The sequence below is a fragment of the Eptatretus burgeri genome, chromosome 16, assembly GCF_056783735.1.
Source record: "Eptatretus burgeri isolate ZD-2024b chromosome 16, Ebu_testis_v1, whole genome shotgun sequence".
Lineage (NCBI taxonomy): Eukaryota > Metazoa > Chordata > Myxini > Myxiniformes > Myxinidae > Eptatretus > Eptatretus burgeri.
In genome coordinates this window covers 40,826,339-40,850,867 of record NC_140976.1, presented here as the reverse complement: position 1 = coordinate 40,850,867, position 24,529 = coordinate 40,826,339, and the positions used below count along the sequence as shown (strand labels likewise).

The 24,529-nt window shown below is 46.7% G+C and overlaps 1 protein-coding gene across 2 annotated transcripts in view; it reads left to right on the top strand.

Annotated features, from left to right (window-relative positions):
- The window catches only part of LOC147010927 (macrophage migration inhibitory factor-like), a 20,248-nt gene extending 366 nt beyond the window's left edge, over positions 1-19,882 (top strand). Inside the window, exons 2-4 of one of the 2 annotated variants that reach the window (XM_085860581.1) lie at positions 11,001-11,167; positions 11,719-11,803; positions 19,642-19,882. In XM_085860581.1, coding sequence (XP_085716707.1) covers positions 11,001-11,167; positions 11,719-11,785 — 234 coding nt within the window. In that variant the 3' untranslated portion in view covers positions 11,786-11,803; positions 19,642-19,882. Of the gene's footprint in view, positions 1-11,000; positions 11,168-11,718; positions 11,900-19,641 lie in introns of those variants that run through there. The other variant, XM_085860580.1, reaches the window with a different exon arrangement.
- Positions 19,883-24,529: the final 4,647 nt, after the last annotated feature.

Here is a 24,529-nt window from a genome sequence, read left to right as displayed (position 1 = left end):
TTTACCGTCACGACCTTGTTTTAAATCACGTGGACTGTGCGCTTCCCATCACAGCACGAATTAAAACAGAATGTGCCGCGCCCTGTATTGACGTGCCTCATAATGCCGTGCCCCAAAAGAGTCATTCCGTGCCAATTCACCTTTGGGTCCCCAGGTCACCTCAGATTTTGCTGGAAAATTTCTGAATTGTAGATCTATATGGCTCGACCCACCATGCAAAAGATTAACTTTCAATTCCTCATAGTTTAAAAAATATCTATCTCCAGAGACCTTTGGAATTTGGCCCTAAAAATGCCAAATGTGAAAAACGCATTTTTTTCCAACTCCAGTGGCTTATAATTTTATAATGGACTCCTCTAGAAAGTTAATATTGCAAATATTTACTAATTGGCATCCAAATTTTTCAATTACGGCATCAGATAGCCTCTGGGATGCATATTTCTCACTCTATAGGAAGCTAAAAATGGCTTTTTGGCCAAAATGAGCTAAAATAAGGTGAAACTATAGGAGCCCTCCTGAAAATATGGAACTACTTCGAATTTTTTCCTCATAACACAGTGATTATAGGGTCATTATCTATCCAGAGATGCATTTTCGCTGGGATAATACAGTTAGGTGATGAATTATAAAAGTTTTAACATAAGCCCTTGCCTCCGAGGGCTCTAAAATGGACCAATTTTTGTCCCCTGGTTTGACCATGTGGCGAGGGGTTTAGGATCTTAATTTTTTTTCTTAAGATTGCCTCATATAAGATGTGTCTACTGACCGAATAATTTTATCCAACGCCCATGGCTTCATAGTAAAATAAATTTTTATTTACATGCACGTTTTTTTTTATGACTAGCCGAAACCCCGTCACAGACGGATTCCGTTCCATGAGCCTAATATGACAACCAGTGGCGGCTCTTGTAAGAGCCGGATCCCAGTCGATGTACTCCATGCCCTTACCGAATGAGGCCTACAAAACGTCCTTGTACACGACATTTTGGTGTACACTACTCCTTGTGAAGAAGTCCCCTGATATGTGCACGTGTCTACTTTGACGTACAAACACCGTGTCAAAACTTCTCAGGTCACAGTACCGAGAAAAACGTGATGCGGCCGCTAGGAGGAGCACAAAATTGGTCCTTCAGTATTAATATATAGATAGAAGATACAATGTTTCTTGTTACATTTTTTGTGTCAAATTCACATTCTGAGGTACTCAGCATGTGCAGAAGAGGGTTTTACATTGCAGACGCTATTTTCGAGGAGTGGAATTACACCTCTCAGCGGTGATGGTCTGTCGACGACAGACGTAATGATGTCAGCGAATGACTGATGATGTCATGACGTCCTTACGCCTCTCAGTGGTGATGTCACACGTTACCATGTAAGCGAATGTAAAACGAAAAGTGTTTATTCTGCTTCAGAGTTGAAAGTTGACTATTGCCACTATGTGCGATGCACTCTTGCAGGTACGAAGTTTCTTTCAGTCCAGGTCACAGTACCGAGAAAAACGTGACGCGACCGCTAGGAGGAGCACAAAATTGGTCCTTCAGTATTAATATATAGATTATTCACTTTTTTCATATTCAGAAGTTTGTAAATCTTAAATGGAACTATCCAGGAAAGAGTTACTGCAGAATTTTATAAACTGAGATACAAAATTTCAGATTGTGGCATCAGAATGTCTACAGAAAGTACATACAGTCAAAGCTCGTTACTATGCCACCCGTCGGGACCGAGCAAAAGTGGCATAGTAGCGAGAGTGGCATAGTAACGAGATTTTGTAAAAACGGCCTTATTTTCTCAAGTTAACCATCTGTAGTTAATCTTTAGACAAAATTTATTCCAGCAAGTAAAAGGCACGACTGTTGTATAAGCGAAGCGAACGGAGAACATACACACACTAACAGAGTTCACACACTAACATATGGCATGGCGAGAAATTCACGACACACAAAGCTTTCAAGAATCGTCGGCTGGCGCATCTTCTTTCGGCGGATCTCGTGCATCTCTTTGTCTAGCCGATCGCACGCTTGCATCACACCGGGCTTCCCGCTTCTCTGCTGCATAAACTTCGGACGGTGCTACAAGCGCGCTGGGCTTCCCCTCGAAGCAGGAACGATTTCCTCCTCGACAGTTACCTCGTCATCTTCGCTTTCCACCGGCTCCTCACTGCACAGAATCTCCTCTGCATCTCCTCCAGTGTGAAATACCCGCCAGTCGCGAGGTGCTCGTCGGCTTCGAGAAAGTCAGACAGCCCTATCTCCTCGTTCTCGTGCATCTTTTCCTCGGCAGGCAGAGCTTCCCAGATGTCGGGCAGCTCCGCATCCTGTGGCTCAGTTTGGATCTCCTCTTCGATGAACTTGGCCTTCGCGAAACAGTTCCTGATCGTCGACTTGCCGACCTGCTCCCAAGCACGCCGGGCGATGTGTAGAGCGTCGAGCAATGTGAACTTGAACTCCTTTCCCTCATCTATGGCCTCAAGCCGGCGGCCTAGCAGGAGCTTCTTGTAGTGGCGCTTGAGGTTCTCTGTGATTCCCTGATCCATTGGTTGCGAATTGGCTGTCGTGTTGGGTGGGAAGAAGACCAGTTGGATGTTGTTCAACTCGAGCTCGGGAGGGTGGCCAGAGAAGTTATCGAGACAGACCAGCACTCTGCGTCCCTGCTGGCCGAGTCGTCCGTCCCACGCACGCAACATCTCCTCGAAAAGCTCCGCCGTCATCCACGCCTTCGAGTTCGCCTTGTACTTGACCGGGATCTCTTTGTTCTTGAAGGCACGGGTTTCTTGGAATTGCCAATCACCAGAAGAGGGAACTTCTCGCTGCCGCTCATGTTTGCCCCAACCAGAAGAGTGATCCTTTGCTTGCTTTTCTTTCCTCCAGTACACCGCTCTCCCCTGAAAGCCATGGTCTTGTTCGGAAGCAGCTGCCAGAAGAGCCCAGTCTCGTCCAGGTTGAAGGCGTCGTCTGCGGAGACCTACCCGAGTAAGGGCCGGAGAACCTGTTGTTGCCACTCAAGAAGGGATTGCGAATCCACCGCTCCAGCTTCGCCCTGCACTGTCTTGAACGTGATGCCTTGGCGCTTCTTGAAATTGCCCAACCAACCGTCGGCTCGCCATGAAGTCTGGGATGTGCATCAGCTCGGCCAGTTTCATCGCCTTCTCCTTGATCAGATCGCCGCTGACAGGCACATTCTGTCCTCTTGATTGCTTCAGCCACGCAGGCATTCCCTCATCAAGCTTCGGGTCGTGAGCCTGCGTCAACTTCATGCGCTTCGATGGAAATCCAGCTTTGATTGCAGCCTCGATTGCATCCTTCTTGCTGAGAATGCCCTTCCACGGTGGTTCTCTTAACTTCGACGCCCCATTTCTTGCTAATCTCCCTGGCCAACTTGGACTGATTCGGCTCCTTCTTCTCAGCATCGATGATCTCCTTCTTCTCCTTCAGCGTAAAGTCGGTTCACTTGCGTTTCTGAGCTGACATTATGGGCTGAATTTGAAAAAAAATGATGTCACTGTTGTACGTGTGCCTGCGTGTCTGTGTGTGCTCGCGCTTTTTTGTGTCTCGTTGTGCGTGTTGTGATTGGCTTGTTGTGGCTGGCATCGGGGAGAATTATCGCGTGTTTTGACACAGTCTGACTATGCGCGTACGTATTGAGTTATGTTGTGCGCAGCTGGACTGTAGTTCGTCGCTTCGCCTTTGGACGCGAGTGTGATAATCGAGCACTGCGCAATACAGACTTTTTCACGACTCGTGCCTTTTAACAGTCACACAGTAGTGGCATGGTAGCGAGAGTAGGGGGTGGCATAGTAAATTTATTTTGTATTGAATTTTGTCGGGACCGAGCAAAAGTGGTATAATAGCGAGAGTGGCATAGAAGCGAGGTGGCATAGTAACGAGCTTTGACTGTACTCCTAGTTTTAGGAAGCCAAATATGGCAATTTGGTCCACTTGGTACAAAACAAGGTGAACTTGCAGGGGTGCGCATGAGGCTAAATTATCCTTCTTATTAGACACGAGCTGAAGTACCTGGTAATACCCGGGAAATTTGCTGGTAAGACTAAGTGCCTATTTTCCTCACGCTAGTTAGACTGAGGCATTAGTTGTATGGAGAAAATTAGGAAGGCTTCTTTTATGGGGTGACGCCGAGGGAGCAATCATTGTCGTCGCAACTGGTAAATATAGCGGTGCAGTGAATGGTTAGGTTTTAAAGTTTAATATGAAAAACACTTAGTGCTTCTTGGTTGAAATATCTTGTTCTTGGAGCACTTCCTATACTTCCCTTCATGAGCTAGCCGCCTTTTAAACTGACACTCACTGAAAAATTCAATGAAACCATCCCAAACACACCGGAAAAAAAACACAAAATAACTCATCAAAAGAAGTGGTGTAACAATTAGAAGTGGGGCCCGAAAGAGGGCCGTGTTGCGTTCACTTTCAAATCCAACTTTAAACCACCCTCCAGGATTTTTTATGGAAAGCCACTTAGCGCATCCTGGAGCTGAATGTTATATTAGGTCTATATGTGTGTTAAGTTTCAACATCGGTTCACTGGTCTAGGAGCTTATTGGTTACAGACAGCAAACAGACAGAAGGACTGCCATTTATGTAGTAGATTAGTGATAAGGATGTTATTTATTCATAAATACATGCTAATGATTACTTTCGTAAGTTATTGCAAATTATAAATTAGAACAAATTTGATTAGTTGAGTAGCAGCTTTTTTATTTACAGATATACAGAGACAATGAATATTAGTAATTTTTAAGTAATTCCTGGACTCCATGAAATCAATTCTTGTGACTTCTTCTCCAAAGCAGCAACTTGTTTTAGTCCAAACTTCCTTGTATAATAGGTCTTGTAACACTCCTGGTCTAATTTGGTTCCAACACTGCATCTACTTGTCAAACTTGTGCCACTGGGCCCAGGTTTTTCTGCATCCATTTCCTTTGTTTCCTCCTCTCCTTTGTTCTCCAAACAGACAAACAGACAGACAGGTTGACTGTGCTGCCCCTAGTGTTGTGACAGACCATTACTCCATCTCGTGGTGTATGTCATAACTAATGACTCCAAATAGAGAACTGTAGGACATGTTTTTTAAATTAAAACCCAAGCATATGTTTGGATTATCATTACAAGAATTTATTTTTGAATAAAAAGTGTGCTTATAATCATTAATTTATGAGAAGAATAATCTAAGTTGTTACATAACCTCAGTTAATGCCCCCTGCATATTAACCATTCCTGGTCAAAGTGGCATTTTAAACTTCCTACAGATATAAACATATGCACTTATCAGGCATTCTGATAACAGATCCTTAAATTTCATATGCCAGTTTATAAATATCTGCAGTATCACTTTGCTAGCATGTTCAGTTTCAGATTTATCAGCTCATGAATATGAAAAAAGTGAATAATTATAAAAAAAAAACGTGCATGTAAATAAAAATTAATTTTAATATGAAGCCATGGGCGTTAGATAAAATTATTCGGTCAGTAGACACATCTTATATGAGGCAATCTTTAGGAAAAAAAAATTAAGATCCTAAATCCCTTACCACATGGTCAAACCAGGGGACAAAATTGGTCCATTTTAGAGCCCTCGGAGGCAAGGGCTTATGTTAAAACTTTTATAATTCATCACCTAACTGTATTATCCCAACAAAAATGTATCCATGAATAAATAATGACACTATAATACACTGTGTTATGAGGAAAAAATTCTAAGTTGTTCCATATTTTCAGGAGGGCTACTATAGTTTCACCTTATTTAGCTCGTTTTGGCCCAAAAGCAATTTTTAGCTTCCTATAGAGTGAGAAATATGCATCCCAGAGGCTATCTGATGCCATAATTGAAAAATTTGGATGCCAATTAGTAAATATTTGCAATATTAACTTTCTAGAGGAGTCCATTATAAAATTGTAAGCCCCTGAAGTTGAAAAAAAATGCGTTTTTCACATTTGGCATTTTTAGGGCTAAATTTCAAAGGTCTCTAGAGATAGATATTTTTTAAACTATGAGGAATTGAAAGCTAATCTTTTGCATGGTGGTTAGAGCCATATAGATCTACATTTAAGAATTTTTTCCAGCAAAATCTGAGGAGGTGACCTGGGGAGGTTTTTTGAAATTTAGGTGAGTTGGCACGGAATGACCCATAATGCCGTGCCCCTATTACCCGTATTGACGTGCCCCAAAATGCCGTGCCCCTATTACCCGTATTGACGTGCTCCATAATTCCGTGTCCCACCCAACCTTTCTTTGCTGAAGTTGTGATCAAATGCACGAGCCGTGATCCAGGTTGTGTAAAGTTTAGGTTTTACAATATTAATTTGTTTTGTTTTTATTCCGTCGCAAGTTAAAACATCTATTTGCTCGTTCAGTACGGCAAAAGGTCTTCATTGCGAATGTTGCCGCCAAACCTCGACTCGTGATGCACGGAATTTAATTGTTCATCCTTTGGTAGTTTTTGGTGGACAATATTAACAAAGGAAATCTCGGGTAGAAATTTTGTCCCAAGCATGCATGCGCACAGACGAGAAGTATAATTGTTTTAGTCTGTCTGGCATTCAAATGAAATTTTAAAATCATTCCAAACAGGAAACTTCCTGTGTTTAAACGTGTCATAAAGGACATGAACAAGAGGCATGAAGGCCCCGTGTAATGTGTTAAATTAGGTGGTGTCAAAGACTGTGCATCCAAATGCATCAATGGCGATACACTTCCTCTGATGCAATTTATTAAAAAAAATTCCTGCAGCTTTTAAAATGTTTGTTGTTATTTATTTTAATTGAATTATGTATTTGAACACAAATTATGCCAATGTTTGCACTTCCAAAAACCTTCAGTTTCGCAGTACTCAAACAATCCAATTTTCCACTCATGCTCTCGGGGTGGGAGAACATCAATATTTGGACCAAAATGGTGCCGCCCAGCAACGCCACTCCTCGGCTGTGGTGCCGCCCAGCGACGCCACCCCTCGGCTGTGGTGCCGCCCAGCGACGCGACCCCTCGGCTGTGGTGCCGCCCAGCGACGCGACCCCTCGGCTGTGGTGCCGTCCAGCGACGCGACCCCTCGGCTGTGGTGCCGTCCAGCGACGCGACCCCTCGGCTGTGGTGCCGCCCAGCGACGCGACCCCTCGGCTGTGGTGCCGCCCAGCGATGCGACCCCTCGGCTGTAGTGCCGCCCAGCGACGCGACCCCTCGGCTGTGGTGCCACCCAGCGACGCGACCCCTCGGCTGTGGTGCCGCCCAGCGATGCGACGCCTCGGCTGTGGTTCTGCCCAGCGACGCGACCCCGCGGCTGTGGTGCCGCCCAGCGACGCGACGCCTCGGCTAACTTTGACCAAATAAAAAAAATGGAGGGGGTAACCCTTCCAATGTCCTTCTCTCAAGATTGTGGTGTAAGGTGTTCAATGAACTCCGTAGTTGCTGAAGTAATCACAACCATGATGTGGAAGTCTTTCTGGGAGAATAATCAATGTGGTGATTTCCACGATGTCGTTTTGGATATCGCTGAACTGAAGGTGCTGCGGTGACAATGGAAAATAGAATCGAGCGCACTTTGACGAGCTGCTGGAGAAAACGCAAAGCCGTAAACAAAAATCTTCGGAGTTCATTGAGGAATGTGAAAAATCGGAGCTGTGCAAGTATTAAAGAGTTTTCTTATGTCACGTAGTTCTTGTTAAAAATCTCATAACATCTCACCGTGAAGGAAATTGGGAACTTCACGTGCAAACTGTTGAGTCGCTGATCTGTATAAACTACCTGAGGTGTGGTTCCTGGTATCTGGAGAGGATAAAGGTGCTCGAAGTTGAAAATCCTGTCCTTTTAACGGAAATTTATCCAGAGCCACTTTGTGGTACGACACAGAGAAGGAAATGTCAACGCTTTTGCCCCTGAGATGAAGCTGAAGCAGAAAACCCAAATATCTCACAAAACTCATAAGGCGTCGTTGGTCGTACAAGAAAGGGTGAGTATGTGCCTGAATGGCATTTGGTTGATCATGAAGTGCTTGGAAACACCAGTGTACTCTGAAATGTAACCACGATTCTGTTTTAATGATTAAATTGCATTTAAAAATGCCGCTTCTCAGTCCAGCTCATCAGAGGAGTATTCAGCCGTCCCTTCATCCTCTGCATCTCGCACATTATTGTCGACGTCCTTGTCGATTGCACTGGAGAATGTCACATCTCGGTCAATCTCAATCACTGTATGCCTCATCGGAGGAAGCAGAGTATTCAGCCATCTCGCCCAATAAATAAATAAATAAGATAAATTATACGAAATTGTGTGTGTGTGTGTGTTAGTCACTGTGGCCACAAATTGGATTGTTACGGTTTTGGAAGCTTACCCAGAGGGAGAGCATACATGGACACGTAGGTGACCCGAGGATCAGTTATTTCATTAGTCGATGTGTAGATAGTCCTTGGCCCCTTGTCTAAGGGTTGTTCGGATGGCATGCATTGGGGTTCGTTTGTATTTCTCCGGTGTGATGTCTTCCTTACCCCCCCCCCCTGCTCCTTTCAATCTTTCCTCCTTCACCCCATCAGTCCATTTTCCCCACCCCCTCCCACCCTGCTCCTCTCAGCAACCCCTCCTTTACACCATCGGTCCGTTCCCCCCTCTGCCTTTCTCAATCCACCAATAATCCCCTTCACCAAAGTTTATTTCGACAATCTCTCCTCCACCCCATTGGTCTTACCTTCGGCCCTGTGGCCATTCCTCAGTCTGGCAGCATCCCTCTCCGTTTTCACTCCATTCGTGCATTGTTTAGTTGGGCACATTTGGTCTGTTTGTGGTCATTAATCCTTCGGCCTGATCGGATTACCTTCACTGCATGGGACTGTGGCTGTTCTCACATGCATGTTCTTGGTGCCTTTCCCGGGCATGGTGGGGTGTGGCACATCTCGCAGGCAGGTTACATTGTAGACTGTACGGATGTTTGTGTGTGAAGGAGGGGCTGGAGGGCGCCCACGGTGTCTTTTGTGTGCAAAGGGTGCAGCTGGGGCTATGTTGAAAGTTCCCTCAAAGGGTGGCATTTTCCACAAACTGCGTCATGGACCTGCCCCCATTGGATGCGCACCAATGAGAAGGAGCCTCGCATGGAGAAATCCATATGAAGAGGAAGAAGACAAGTGCATAAGCAGAGGGAAGCTTGGAGCTGGTCCTCGTCCTTGTGGGGAAAAAGCCATGTCCTTGGAGCAGAAAGGAGCTCAAAGCTTATCCTTGTCCTGTGAGGAGCAGAAGGCTCAAAGACAGGGGGGGGGGGGAAGCGACATCCTGAGGAGGAAGCTGAGGCAGAGCAGGGCAAGTCACATATCTTTCATGCCACAGAGGACCTACCTGCTGGGTCTGGACACCTCAGGGACGTGGCTGAGTGTCCCATCGCACTGCCCATCTTCCCCATCTTTTCGCTACCCCCCCACCATGCCAATCTCTTGTGTATTTGGACTGGTGCAGCCCCGTTGGGTTGTATGAGGTGAGGTGAGGTGAGGGAGAAAATAATCGACCATACTTTTATTTTCTCCATATTTTTATTTTCTTCTCAAGTTCTTGTTTTATTCTTCTCCCCTGATGGAATGATGGCCAAGTCTCTTATTTACGTAAGATTGTATAAAGAAAGAACATGTTTTCATTAAATCTGCTCTTATGAGCCTTTTTGCTTTCTTTCCTGTAATTACTCGCTTTTCAATGATTGCTTGTGTGTTTGTAATCAATGATTGTTTGTTGTTATTTCTAATCTGTCTCGGTTGTCCTTTCCTTCATTGGTCCCACACGATGTGCAAGTGTAGTTAGACAGGAAGTTGTACCCTACTCGATTTGCTTTGTTATCTCGTGCTGTACCTATCCGTTCCGCTCAGCACATCACCAGGTGTGGTGTCGTGGGTGTGGCCTCCAGTTAGGTTGTCGTGCCAATAGAAAGGTATCGCGGAAACGTCGAAATGCAACCCTGCTCGACTGGTAATCCAAGTTAAGTGGCTACGGCTGTGCAAGTACTACAGCCTGTTGGGCCATGGAGTTATATGTGGTCAGCAGCCTCAGGACTGAGTGTTTGGGAGAAACTCAAGTGCTTCTCCTCGTGGCAAGCCCCGAACCCTGGGCCGTAACAGTATTAACAGGAAATGGACACCTCTGTATCTCGAGGATATTTCCGTGAGTCTGATTTGCATTCAGGAACCGAACAATTATGATTAACCACCGTGAAATTGCCACTCTTTCGTCTAACATCTAAATGCCGAATATTATGCTTAAAAGACGATCTGGATCACACATTTCGTGCTGGTAACGGTAAGTTAAAGGTGCCCGTTAAGCAGAACAGAGTCCGTGTAAAAACACACACACACACACACACACACACACACACACACACACACACACACACACACACACACACACACACACACACACACACACACACACACACACACACACACACACACCGCATGCACAAAAGGCCTTATTTAGTTAGCATTCATATTTGATTTGCAAAGTCCCATATTGGTAAGGAAATGTTTTTATTATCAGTAATTATTTGCACTTCTACATTGAAAAATTTAAATGCTGGCACGTCTTGGATTATTGTACCGTATCTCGTTCTGAGAACCTTTAGAACGCCATGTGTGTATCTCGTGAAAGCTGGAAGGTAACTCCAACATGACACTGGTGTGATATTGGCACCCTAATGTGTGGTTGAAAGTGGGTGCTCATGTCTGGTGTGAAATTAAAAAATGGTGAAAACAAACAAAACAATTTTGAAATTGGCCCTTTCTTAAACTTTGAAATCGGAGACTTCTTGACATTTTATTGAGAAAAGCTTTTATCAGATCTCTCCAATTCCTCTGTTGGGCAGTGATGCTTGCTATGGAATGTGCCTATGTGACGTCACAAATTTTTGGGGCATGGCAGAGGCAGGAAAATCATGTGGTATAAAGTAGCATCCCTGCTACTGCAGGCCTACCCACATAGTTTTGTTTCTTCAACCTTTAGTTTCTCCTTTGTTTCTTCTTGCACAGTACATTGCCGTGCATGTGATTCCTGACCAGCTGATGACCTTTGGTGGAAGCAGTGATCCCTGTGCCTTGGCCACACTGGGAAACATTGGGGAACTGAAGGATCCCAAAATTGCTCATAAAAAGATCTTCCAGATGGTGAAATCTCGGCTGGCAGTTCCATCAGACAGGTGAGAGGGAGAAGCGATTTGAGAGAGGAGGGGAAATATGAGGATAGTGATTGTAATAAAGGGCCAAATCAGATTTGGGGGTGACAGCTGCATTTTTCACGGATCATTAAACTTTAACTCTCCCACATACTGATCGGGCTGACAGGATAGCATAGAAGTACAGACAGTCCCCTCTGAGCTGTCTCGGCTAGATTTGAATCTTGACCCATCTATAAACACTCGTCCTGGTGTTTCGCAGGCAGGGCGAGGCATCAATGTGTGTGTCGTCCCTCGGATGGACGTTAAACTGGGAGTCCCTTCCACTGGCATTAGTTGGTGAACATTTAAAGATCCTACATTGTCCTCTGCGAAGAGTAGGTGAGTTATCACTGACACCCTGACCAAATTACAAATTCCTGCTCTAATCTACAGCAGAGACTGCATCAGCGGCACTGCTGGTCTCCAGGAAATGGTGCTACCCACATATGTGTGCTGCACATGAAAGAAGAAAAAAAACATACCGATAATGTTGACACTTTTTCTTTCTTTTTTTCCTCCCTTCTCGTTGACAGAATGTACCTATCATTCCAGAACAATGCTCCACAGAATATTGGTTACAATGGAAGACCCTTTGCTTAAGTTGTGAGCTGAGCTCAGGTTGGTCATGGAATCTGTTGGCCAGGCCTTCAATATCAAAATTTAATCTTGTCATTCCAAATTTACTCATGAATTAAATTTTCAAACAGTCTTGTTTCATTGTGTAAATGAAGTACTTATTATTATTATTATTATTATTTTTTTTTTAAACATTTTAAATACAGGTTTCCAAGCTCATGGAAGAGCGGAATGGATACGAGACATCAAATTGTCAAACAGAGTGGAGTCGAAGGCGAAACGAGCTCGAGTACAATGCATGGATGCACCGCAGCTTGAGCAGAGGAATTGTAGGTGAAAGGGGAATGTGGTCAGCAGGTGTAGTGCAGTCGGTCATGTAAAAGAATGGGAGAGACCACGAGGCAGTATAATAAGTCCTGGAGTTGAGAGCATGAGATGATGAACTGAGGAGGAGGAGAAGGTAAGTTTCATGTAATGTTTTGCACATGTGGTCAGAAATGAAACGGACATGCCAGAATTTTACCGTTTACTGTGCTGAGAGAAGAGAAGAAGGAGGTTGTAAAGACATAGTCTGCTTATTAGCAATGCTTTCAAGAATAATTTATTTACTTAAGTCATTCTTATATTGTTGTGGGCCGGGGTTCGGCGGCGATAAACAACCACCAGGGGGAGCAGTAGAGCCATCTCCCACCGAACACCCGGAATTTAGGTCGTGACTCCCGGACAACTCCGAAAGGTCACGGGTCACTTAAAGGACCGTGGTCGCCAATATTTTGATGGCATGAGGTATGGTCCACTTGTCTAATTCCAATTTACCTAAGTACTCACGCCGTCTCACTACCGGGGAAACCACACCCTCGGCCGACTCTGTCTGAACCGAGTCGCATGTACCGACTCGGGTCCGGCGTACCGAGCAGGAGTTACCAGAGCCGCGCCGGTCCCAATGACAACTTACGGCACACGGCCTCTCTAATTCTCATTACGCACCGTGCTGGGTCAATGAAAGAACGTGACAGACAACGAGCTGGTACATTGAACAATTGGGGTTTTATTTATCAGGGAGGCAGGGGAGCACAAAGAGCAGAGTTATCCGAATAAAAGCAATGTACAATGAACAAACGCACTCAACAATTTCTACTTACAGACGGGGCCCACGGACACACACACACCCAAAAGAAATGGACCCCATGGGGTCTTTATTCGGTCCCTCAACCCAGGAGGGAAAGGCGAGCTGGGGACCAGGGCCTTGTCGGGTACCTCTCCGCCTTGTGCGGTCACCCCGTACTTCAACCACTACGGTGGGACTCGAACCCACGTTCCGAAATCCACGGGCCCACGACCCTGGCTGCTCGGCCTCCACCACTATGATGAGCCACCGTGAAGGACCACAGACGAAAAGCCACCACGACCGCAGACGAAAAGCCACCATGACCAAGACCAAGCCAATCGCCACGATGACTCCCGTACCTTGGTCCTGACAACCACTCTCCTCTTCTTGCTAGGTCCGAGGGATTTCTTCCCCTCCCACTCGCCTCCTTATTGGACGAGGGGTTGTCGGGCGATCAGTGGCCTCCCCTCATTGGTCGGGGCGCCTCGGCCCTGCTCGCCCTTTGGCTGGAGGAAATGCTCCATGCCCTTCCTCGGAGTGGAGCCTCAATCTGAAGCGAATGGAGACTCCGCCCACGCCTTCAGCCAAAAACACGTGGGCAATGGAGTCAATGGTGCAGAGACGTGAAGGGGGTTTGTTGTAAAAAAAAAAACTAACTATAAAGAAACCTCGCAGCACACACATGTAGTTCCCGTTAGACATAGGGGGTGGGGCCCTAACTATAAACACATACTTAGAGATAACTGAGCTACGTGGACTGCTGTCTGTCGGTGTGCAAATGGCTTCCAGATTCGTAACAATATCAGAGTGGGAGCAAAGTATTCTACAGCAACATCCTTGAATTAATTCTGATGTTCTTCACACAGGTCATTGAGAAAGGTTAAAGGAATAACCCTAAGGCTAATTATAATCTCAAAATCTACTTTCATTCTTGCAAATCTCCAGCTGTGAGAATATCTTCTTCTTCGTCTTAATCCTATGTCCTGCTGCTGTTCAAGGTATTGGGTTATGAATTACTTTACTCCCTTAATGTTGTTCCTATTCCCTCAATTTTTATATCGGTTCATGGCCATTGCATCCCTCGGTTAACAGGATAGCTCAGAGGCAGTTTAGTTGCTTTTGAACTGTTTTGAAGAGATGTGACGATCGATGTCCTATGTGCTGTGCCTTCGCTGGTGGACGTTAACCCACCAGATCACGACCTTGGCCAAATTCAAAATTTTGGTGGCAGGGGCTGAAACCACATAAACTGCGGTGTCGCATCACCATAACTGCTCCTATCCTCCAGCTGCTGGTTTGCTGGAGACTTATGAGTGGACAGCTCTCTTGTTCTGCAATAACAGATATATATATATATATATATAAATATTTTTTTCCTGGCAATGTACTGTACTGTACTGTACTGTACTGTACTGTACAGTACATTCATTCCACATATGGAGACAGTCAGAACTTTATGTGCATTTTTGAATTGCAATTAAGAGGATAAGCTCTTTCGTGGTATGCTTCAGCACAAGCTGGATGGTCCTGCCTTCTATTGCATTAACCGGGCTCGGTGGTGCAATGGTTAGAGCGTCCACTCTGAATGTAGTCGGTCAGTGGTTCAAACCAAAGTCTTCAAAAAATGGTCTGTGCTGCTTCCTGGCTTGGTGCTCAGCATTTAAAAATAGGATAAAGCACAGACAAACACCACATGTTGGCAACCATTGTGCAGGCTTGATGAGCCGAAATGACAGTTGGAGAAAAGTAAGGATTTGATTTTGACTGCTGGGCATCCTCTGTTGTGCAAGGTCATTCCTTGGCACACTTGAACTCCTATCCACCAACAAGGCTTTCAATCATAGCTTGATGGGATACTGCTCTCCCCTTTGGGCTGGCGTCCCTGCATCGCACCTTGTTCAGCTTGACGTTGTGTAAACCAAGGTTTTCATGATCATTGGAATGTCTCACCAAGAAGCTAAGTCTGGGCCTATCACTTTGCTATCGCCGATAGGTCAGGGCCTTCTTTTGCCTCCTTTCTGGTCTTGCACCCTCTGCCCTCCTCCGTGCTTTGCCCCCCCTCCCCCTCCCCTCGGTGTCTGCAGTATGCACGTGGTCCACCAGTAAACCCCCTTCTTGTGAAACTGCCAAAATGCAGAACCATTGCATTCCACTCATTCGTTCCTCCTTTTTTTTTCTTCCCAATCCGTGGAACCAACTTCAATCTCATTCTTCCCTCCAGGTCTTCAAGACAGCTGTTCACCACCATTTCAAATCGTCCCCCATCCAAAACCATAATCTTTTCTACACCCGTTAGACCATCCCCCAGCCCTCCCAAAATTGCTTGTGTATCCATGCCTTGCGTTCTCCCCTACCCCTCATCGTTATCCACATCCCTTGCATTTTCTCCCTTGGCCCAGCTTTTCCCTGTCGTGTCCGAGGTGCAGTGAGACACGGAGAGTGAGAGTGTAGTAGTAACTCTGCTTTATTGCGTGCTCGGATGTACACCACTCAGAGCCTCTGGTGGGCGCGTAAAGATATATGAACCCCTAACCACGTGACTACTATCATAAGCACTCCACGCTCCTACAGCACTCCACGCCCATACAGCACACTCCTCCCTTCCAAAAGTATAATTATAAAATGACAATTATAATTATAAAATGACAATTATAATTATAAAATGACAATTATAAATGACAAAATGACACTAATCAAAAATCATTGACACTATGACACCAAATGACACAAAGATCAACGAGTGACAAAATGACATTAATCATGCCAAATCCTCCAAGTACTGCGGTCGTCTCCTAATCCGCCCTGGGCAGCCAGCGCCGCCAGATGGCCCAGGCTCAGACGCCTCCTGGCTAGGTCGAGGTGACACCCTCGACGGACTTGCCCCCCCCAACTGCCACAACAAGCGCCCCCACCTCGGCCAACAAGCTGGCCCGTCTCCCCCGGGCAGGACTGAATCAGGTAAATACCCCGAGTCCGCTAGGTCCGTGGGCGCCGGCACGTCTGACCTTGGCGATGCAACGTCTGGCCACGGCGACATCAGAAGTAGGGGCTCCATGTCACTCGGTACGGGGGGGGGGGGGGGGTGACACGGAACAGCGATCATGCATTTGTCCCACGCGCTGCTGTCCCACACTAAAACCGCACACCGGCACCGGGCGCGACACCGCCCCAACCACTGACCCTCCAGGTCGCAGCAAATCCAGCCTAGCCCGCAACGCCCGTCCACATGGACGAATGGCAGGATCAACGGTGGCTGAATATATTACATTTCCACATGGTAACGAAAACACATCAAGCACTGTCTGCGCAGATGCAAACTTCCCTTTATGCGAAACACGGTCCAACATGTTAGCCAATGATTCCACCGATGCACTCTGCAAAACCACATGCTCCGGTCATTTAGAGAACGCATTGATCACAATCAAACACATTTTGCCTACACGCGGATTGTCGACATCTGCCTGACAAGTAGCGCAATGCTTAATCATTCGTTCAATGTCTTTATCCAATCCCGGCCACCACAACAGACTGCGAGCAAGACCCTTGGTCTTCACGACGCCAAGGTGACTGACATGCAGCTCTTGCGAACAATACTGCCTGAACTTCGGAGGAACCACCGCTCTCATTCCCCACATTGAAGGCAGCTCGCTCCAATTCCCTGTTGAAATCGCCTGAACGACATGGGCAAGCACTGTATCATGAGCCGATTCCACCGCGACCCATTTGGCCGTGACCGGCCCGCTCTGGGCTTGGCTCAGTGCAAGCACCTCAACCTGGTCGGCTGACTCAAACGAAGTTGGACCCTCCGCGCAAGGCAAGCGCGAGAGACCGTCGCAGTTGGCATGCTTCCCGTGGCCCTCCGCGCACGGCAAGCGTGAGAGACTGTCGCAGTTGGCATGCTTCCCGTGGACCTCCGCGCACGGCAAGCGTGAGAGACTGTCGCAATTGGCATGCTTCCCGTGACCCTCCGTGCACGGCAAGCGCGAGAGACCATCGCAGTTGGCATGCTTCCCGTTGCTCCGGAACTGTATATCGTAGTTGTAGGAAGCAAGGAACAGACACAAACTCTGTATCCGCGTGGCCCCTGCCACCGGCACCTCGCACTCGGGCTTCAAGGGAGGGACCACTCCCTCCTTCCTCAAAAGCTTTGCCTGCATGCCCTCGAGTTGTCCAAGCTCTCTGCAAAACAAATCTTGATTCTTTGGAAGAATCTCCTCCAACTGATTCTCTAATCGCCTCGGCACGGGTTGTCCAAGGTGAATGGCTGGCGCCGTTCAGTCTAGCCTAATGCGAGTCAGCCAGTCCCGGCCCAGGAGGGAGGGCCCCTCCCCCCTCACCACGTACAACGTGAGCGCAGCGTTCTGGCCTTGGTAAACCACAGATACGGCTGTCCTCCCGACTGGCGTTATCTGTTCGCCGGTGTACGTGAACAGCGTGAGGTTTGACCCAATAAGCTTTAGGTCGTTGAGTCTACGTGCGGACCGTTCGCCTGTGATCGACACAGCCGCTCCCGTATCAATCTGAAAATGATCGGCGTCTTGTTCACCTCGATTTCCACTGTCATCGGTCTTGCCACCGCCGGACCAATTGAAAACAGGCTCATCATCGGCTGCAGGTCCTGCCCCGGGTCGTCAGGGTTGCCTCGTGCAGGTTGCAGGTCTAGCTCCGGGTCGTAAAAGCGTACATCATGTACAAAACCTCGTACAGGTTGCAGGTCTTGCCCCGGGCCGTCGGAATCGTCCCGCACCGCGCGGACCTCCGGATCACCTGTCATGCTCTGGCTGGTGATGGCTCGGACATCCCTGAGAGTCCGTTCGACAGCCGCCGCCATTTCGACTGCCAAGTTGAACGTAATGTCCTCGTACTTCAGCCGTAGTATTGCCGAAACCATTTCCGAGTCTTGCAATCCAGAAATGAAACGATCTCTGAGCCTGGCCTGCCGTTCACTCGACGTGAATTTGCAGGCGACGGCGAGATGTTTCACCCGTGCGACGAAAACCGCGATGCGCTCCCCCGGGCTCCTTGCCAGGTGATCGAACTCGTACCGCGCCAGCTGCGATGAGTTTCCCGGCGCCGTGTGCGCCTGGCAATCCAATTGCTCCGGAAACAACTCAGTCATCGCCAATGAAAACGGGCACTTTGCCATACGCGGTGACCCGATCCCATCCTCCTCACCAACTGTAGTGTCCGAGGTGCAGTGAGACACGGAGAGTGAGAGTGTAGTAGTAACTCTGCTTTATTGCGTGCTCAGATGTACACTACTCAGAGCCTCTAACGGGCGCGTAAAGATATATGAACCCCTAACCACGTGACTACTATCATAAGCACTCCACGCCCCTACAGCACTCCACGCCAATACAGCACATTCCCCCTTTCTCCTTCTGTTTCTTTTGTTATGTTGTGGCCTGACCCCTTCTGTCTTCCAGCGCTTCCACAAGCCTTGACTACTTATACAATAAAGGGGATTCAAGTGAATGTTTTGGGAGATGGGTGTTAATCCTGCTAGTTTTGCATACGTATGGGGATGGGCCCTAACAACGAGAGATAATGCAACTATGAGAAAGGAGCTGGGATTGATGTACTTTGTAAAATCATCTTACATTCCATTTCACCTTTTTATTTATCTTTCTGATTACAAGATGTTCCAAAAAACAATTTATTGAATGGTTGTAGACTTTCTATCTCGGTGGAGGTGCAATCACAGTGATGATAAGGTAAATGATAACAGTCTCACTTCCAAGCGTGAGTAAATGTTCTCTAACCATATCTACTTCGGTTGGAAACCAACTTGAAGGATTATATTTTTACCCTATGCGTGTAGCGTAAAGCAGGGTTAAGCAATTGGTTCACTCTATCTGTCTGACAGACATCAGTATAAAATCGAGGAACTACTTAATTTTGATAAAATGTTATCTTTTGAACACCGTAGAACACGAATTGATTACATGAATACGAACCTACACTTTAGCAATAATTTGGCAAACTGTTCCGTGTCTTGCCTCAAGCATGGTAAAACAATTGCTTCAGGAGATCTTGCAGTCAAACAAAATTTCAAATTATTCCAAACAGAAAACTTTGTTTTTAGGGACGTCGTAATGGTCACAAACAGGCACAAATAACTAGTGTAACTTGTTAAATAAGGTGGTGTAAAACATGCTGCATCAATGGCAATACACTTCCGATTCAAATGTTTTTTTCCTTCGTCTTTAATTTTTTTTTTTAATTCCGATTGAATTATATATTTGAACATTGTAAAGTGTAAAAGATGACTCACCTTGTTGGCACTTCCAAAAGCCTTCAGTTTTGCATTACTTCGGCAAAATTGCAGTCTCGACCAATCAAATTTCCTGTGAGCTATGAGGGCGGAGTAACGGAGATTCAGACAAAAATGCCGTCACCTGGCGATGCAACAACAGGGCTAACTTCATCCAAAAGATGTGTTTGTTTTGTACATTCTTTTTCTTAAAGATCGTTCCAAAATCGTCAGTTTCTCTGTGAAGAGTTGGTGGAAGGTTCAGCTCTGGGGTGTTTCATATGATTCTCGTTACACCCGTAATTGAAAGTTCACAGACAAAGCTAATGTAGATCTTGCTCAGAAACAAAAAGCAAGAGTGGAAAATATTCTTCCCATATCCTTTTTCTCAAGACTGTGGGGGTCAGGTCTTCCATGAACTCTTCGAGTTTTTTGTTTGTTTAAGGTAAAATAAAACTCAAAGAAATGTTCGTGTTTTTCTTTTGTTGAATTAAAAATGTCACTATGCATTGTTTTCAGGTCGTGCACAAACAAAGGAGCACATTTCTCAATGACAACACGACTTGTGGGATTTGAAATTCCGTACCACCCAGCCCGCGTGACCACCCGTTAAGTTCAAGGTGATCAATGTTCGGAACCCTTTCCAATCAGTCAGTTGTGCTCCCGTCTTATGTGTGCATTTCCCCAACTCACCTCCAAGGGTAATTTGGTAGAGGGACAAGAAAATAAAATTTCATAATTGAGGAGCAAAGCTCTGAAGTGTCATACCTGAATGAAACTTCAGAGGAATGGATTTGGTAACAACCATCTGTAACACGCTTTATTTGTAAACTCGTGGAGTACATGTGGTCCCGTGCTCCTGCCCGCTATACTTTCTACCCTTGATTAACCTCTCCTTTCCCAACCCTCTTGCTCAGGGCTTGTTTCTATCCTTCCGATTTTGCAGTTCGTTCATTCCCCTTGCTTGTGTGCACCTGTGGACCCGACTCTCCATCACCTTGGTCTTCCATGAACCTCAATCTTGTACAGAAACAAAAAGGAAATTCATATTTTCACCCCGTTGCAAAAGTTGGACTTTTGTGTTTTCAAAACTGTTTTTTATTTTTATTTTTGCATACAGGGTCGAGGCTCATGGAAGAGCTAGAACACAATGGATGAGGACAGAACAGATATAGAGTGGGGGAGGGTATGGGATGGGACACAGCAGGAGGGTCGAAGGAAAAAAAAACTGAGGGACACCCAGTGACATGAGGGCAAGGAGAGAGGGCACATTGGGTAAACAGTAATGGATATAGCTGCAAACTCTCAATCACAGCAGTGTAAGGAAAAAAACTAGAAACCCAGAACGAGGTTGGCAGGGGAGGGTTAAATTTGGGTAGAAAAGATCAGGGTGGTGAATGGGGGATGACTAGAGATGGTCGTGAACAGCTAGAACAGGAAGAACGAGATTGAAAGAGACTGAGGCAGTGGGTTCCACATGCTGGAAAAAAATTATGAACAAATGAGCGGAGGTGAGTAGTGAGTAGATTTTGGGAGTTTTACCAGCAGAAGGGACTTGTGGGGGAGGGGGAGGTTACAGGCAGACCACATGGAGGTTTTCCACAAACCTGTACGGATAACACACACAAAACCTCATATGGACTCATCCACGGGTGAAGGATGAATGGGTACTCCCAACATGACCAATGTTAGTACCATTACACTTGTAGTCATTATGGGTATTTCTGTGATTTTATTATATCCCTTGTCCATAATTGCACATGTGCAGGTTTAATACGACTAACAATCAAATTTGCAATCAGAAGTTTTGTGGGCAGGGTGAGTTTGTAAATGCACGGCTCGGTATCAATTTACCTTATCGGCAATCAGACTTACAATGTGCTTTGAATTTGCTTCCAAGCTCTGGAGCACAACAATGTTGGAGTTTATCCAAATTAAACTTCCTTCCTCCCTCCCTCCCCCCCACCCTGAGCCCTCTCCCCCACCCTGAGCCCTCTTTTATAGGGGGAGTGACCAAAAAATATCCATATATAATCACAGCAGGTACACACTCATGCAACAATCTGCTGAACATTGGGGAAGGGTGGGGGGGATTAATATTATAAAAACAAATTTAATGATTTTTCCCAGAAACAGTTCCAATAAACATAGCTGATAGCATGACCCTGTGTGCAGTAACCTTGCAGCGAAACAATTCCATCGGATATTTTCACACCCTCACGGCACTGATGCACGTGAGCAAGAATTTTCATCTTCGAAACATGAATGGGGACAAGGCACTGGAAAAATGACCCTTACGATTAGTCTTAAGTCTTTGAAGACCATCGTTTTCAGAAACACTGGCAAGTTTGAGGTGAAATACTTGGGTGGTTCTGGGGAAAGCTGTACTTGCTATACATTTCAGGGAAATATGCTTGTGGTACACCATAATTTCCCCAAAGGACTATGTGGGATCTTTAACGGTCACCACCTAATCCTGGCAGATGGGGCACACGCATTGATGATTCACCCTGCCTGTGAGAAACCAAGATGGCTTTTTATCTTTGTCAGGATTCAAACTCAGGTGAGACAGCTCAGATGCAAGTGTACATTCCTCCAGGTTATCCTGTCACCCCACTACTTCCAATCAAACTGTCAAAATCAAAAATTTGCCAAACATCACACTCCGTGGGATAATACTGTTGCGGGCCCGGGTCCGGTGGCGAGAACGACCACAAGGTGGAGGAAGTTACGTCGTCTCCCACCAGACTCCCGGAATTGTAGGCCGTCGCTCACGGATAATTAAGTGACGTGGCGGGTCGCTTAACCGACCGTGGACGCCAATACCTCAACCGCGTAGCATAGGGTATTCCTGCCAGGCGTAATCAGTTTACCTAATTAACCACACGGTTTCGACGACCGGTGAACCACGCCCTCGTTACGCCTTTCCAAAACCGGATCACTACCAACTACGGTAGAGTACCAACTACAAACTCCGGATCGGATGCAGCCAAGCGGAACTGCCAAGGACGTATCGGCTGGAATGAACAGATTATTGGGGATAAAGACCCGGCTAAACTCAGAACTGAACCATGCTGGACCAATGAAGGAAAAGACAAAAACGAACTGGGAACATTTGCACCATCATTTATTTACACTAAGGCGAGGAGAGTCATGTGGCACAGGAACAAGTTTATTGGTGTGTTATGCAGGGGAAGATGAGAGAGATTTATTGCAACAATTATACAGCAACTTACCAAAGCGGACACAGAGCAGACTTACGCGAGAATAATAAAAGCAAGAATTACATTAATCAAAGAACTTGTACAGTTTACTTATAAGACAGGTGCCTCACACTCAGACACACACTCAGACAAAATAAACCCAATTAAAAGAAAAGGGGACCTTTTGCAGCCAGGAAGGGAGGGAGCTGAGGTCGTAGTTCTCGGTACCTGAGAGTCGGGGGAAGGGGTGCTCCGTGGTGCAGCACCTAACAAAGGTCGAGTTGTTCAGCCACAACCGTAAGTGTGGAGTTTGTGTCCGTGAAGGAGCTTGAGTGGAGAGCGCGGGCCGCTGAGGAGAGACGTGGGTAGACACTTCACAACAATGCCAACGAACCCACCAAACTCTCCAACCACCAAAGAACCAATGACCTTCCTTCTTTCTTACTCAAGACCATTCCACCAACTCAACCACCCAACCCTACTCTGAGGATCGCTTCGTACTTTATAGATCCCCCTGGGCGGGGAGGGCCTTGGCGAAGCTGATGTCATCATCCGTCCCGATTCGACAGGGCCTTTATGGGGTCCGCCCTTTCTGGGCAGGGTTTCGGCCAGGCCGGCAAGCCCACCCACTCCACGCGTGTCTGGACCCGCCAAGAAGGAACTACTGCAAGATTTTGCCTCTAAAAACAAGTCTCTGGTTAGGCGAGTAGGCGGTGAAACGCTTGTTCAGCCCAAACGGGAGTAGCAAGCGAGAGGAAGGTAGCTAGCGGCACCGTCCGGCCTCCCGGGTTCCGAGCCCCACTCACCAGTCCTTGTGGGAAAATGGAGGGGCGGACCCTCCGGATTCCGGCGGTGCTCTACCCCCGCGGAGCCCAAGCCATTCGCCCAGACAATTCGTCAACCCCTTCTGGGTTGTTACGCGCCCCGCACAGTCTTGTGCACTCGACCATGCCATATTACTCGCACTCTGCACACACTCCGGCACAATCATACTGGGGGCTTGTGTTAGGCCAAAAGACCCCGGAGCCTCTGCCCTCCCCCAAACCTGACATGTACCCCTCCGCATCATTCCCCAGCTTCACCTCGCCCAGCCTTACCTTTACTGGACCCACCTGGTCACGGTCTGTTTCGAGGGAGCATATTCTCTCCCTCTGTTCCTGAAGGAGGCCATCCTGACCCTTACATCGGGTCTCCAGACATTACACAAGCTCCACCTTAATGTCCCTTACCTTCCCCTCTATCTGTGTTTGCTCCTCTTTTACTTTATGTAATTCATCCGTTACCTGTTCTATATCCCTTCGTGTGTCTGTTAATTCCTCCTGTGCCATGCTTAAACACTCCTTTGTCTCGTCTTCGTGTTTCTTTAATCGCTCCCCCAATTCTCCGTCTTAACCTTCCATCCCATTTCTTTAACAATTTTCGTCATTTCTTCGTGTCTCATTTTACACTCTTCCTTTACGGCCCCCAATTCCCCCTTTGTTTCCTGCTGGCCTTGTTTTAAATTTTGTATCGTGGTCGTGATTTTCCAAATCTCTACTTTTAATTGCCCTTGTCCTTTCTTTATTTCCTTCATCCCCTGTCCAAGTTTATCCACTTCTCGTCCAACCGCCATTATTTTATCCGTCATTTCTTCCTTACCCGTCTCCATTGCGGTCCAAACACCTCCCACACTCCCTTTCAACTCGGTCATTCCCTCACTTACAGTACTGATCTCATCCACCATTTTCTGGTCCATGTTTTGCATTTCACCCTTCACCTTTGCCAGCTCCGTCTTCATTTCCTCCTGACCCACCTTCAGCATTTGCATATTCCCATTTTAGCGCTTGCATATCACTCTTCTGTTGGTTTTGTAGGTTTATTCCCATGTTTTGCATCTCCCCCTTCATTTCCTCCTGACCCGCCTCCATTGCTTGCGCATTTGCATTCATTGTTTGCGTATTCCAGTCCATGCGTTTTTCCATTGGTGTTAACATCTCCATCATCTGGCTCATGTCAAATGGCCTTGGCGGAGCCGATCCACCACGATCGGGCGCGGCTCCGACAGGGATTGCCAGGTCCTCCAAGGGGGAAATTTGATGCAGGGGATGCCCGAGCGTTGTCGCTGTCGCAGTTTCCCCCAATGTTACCTCTGGGTTTGGTTGCAGGGAAAGGTCTTCCTCACAGGTGTTGTCCTCAGCCACGGATTCCTCTAAGATGATTTCAGA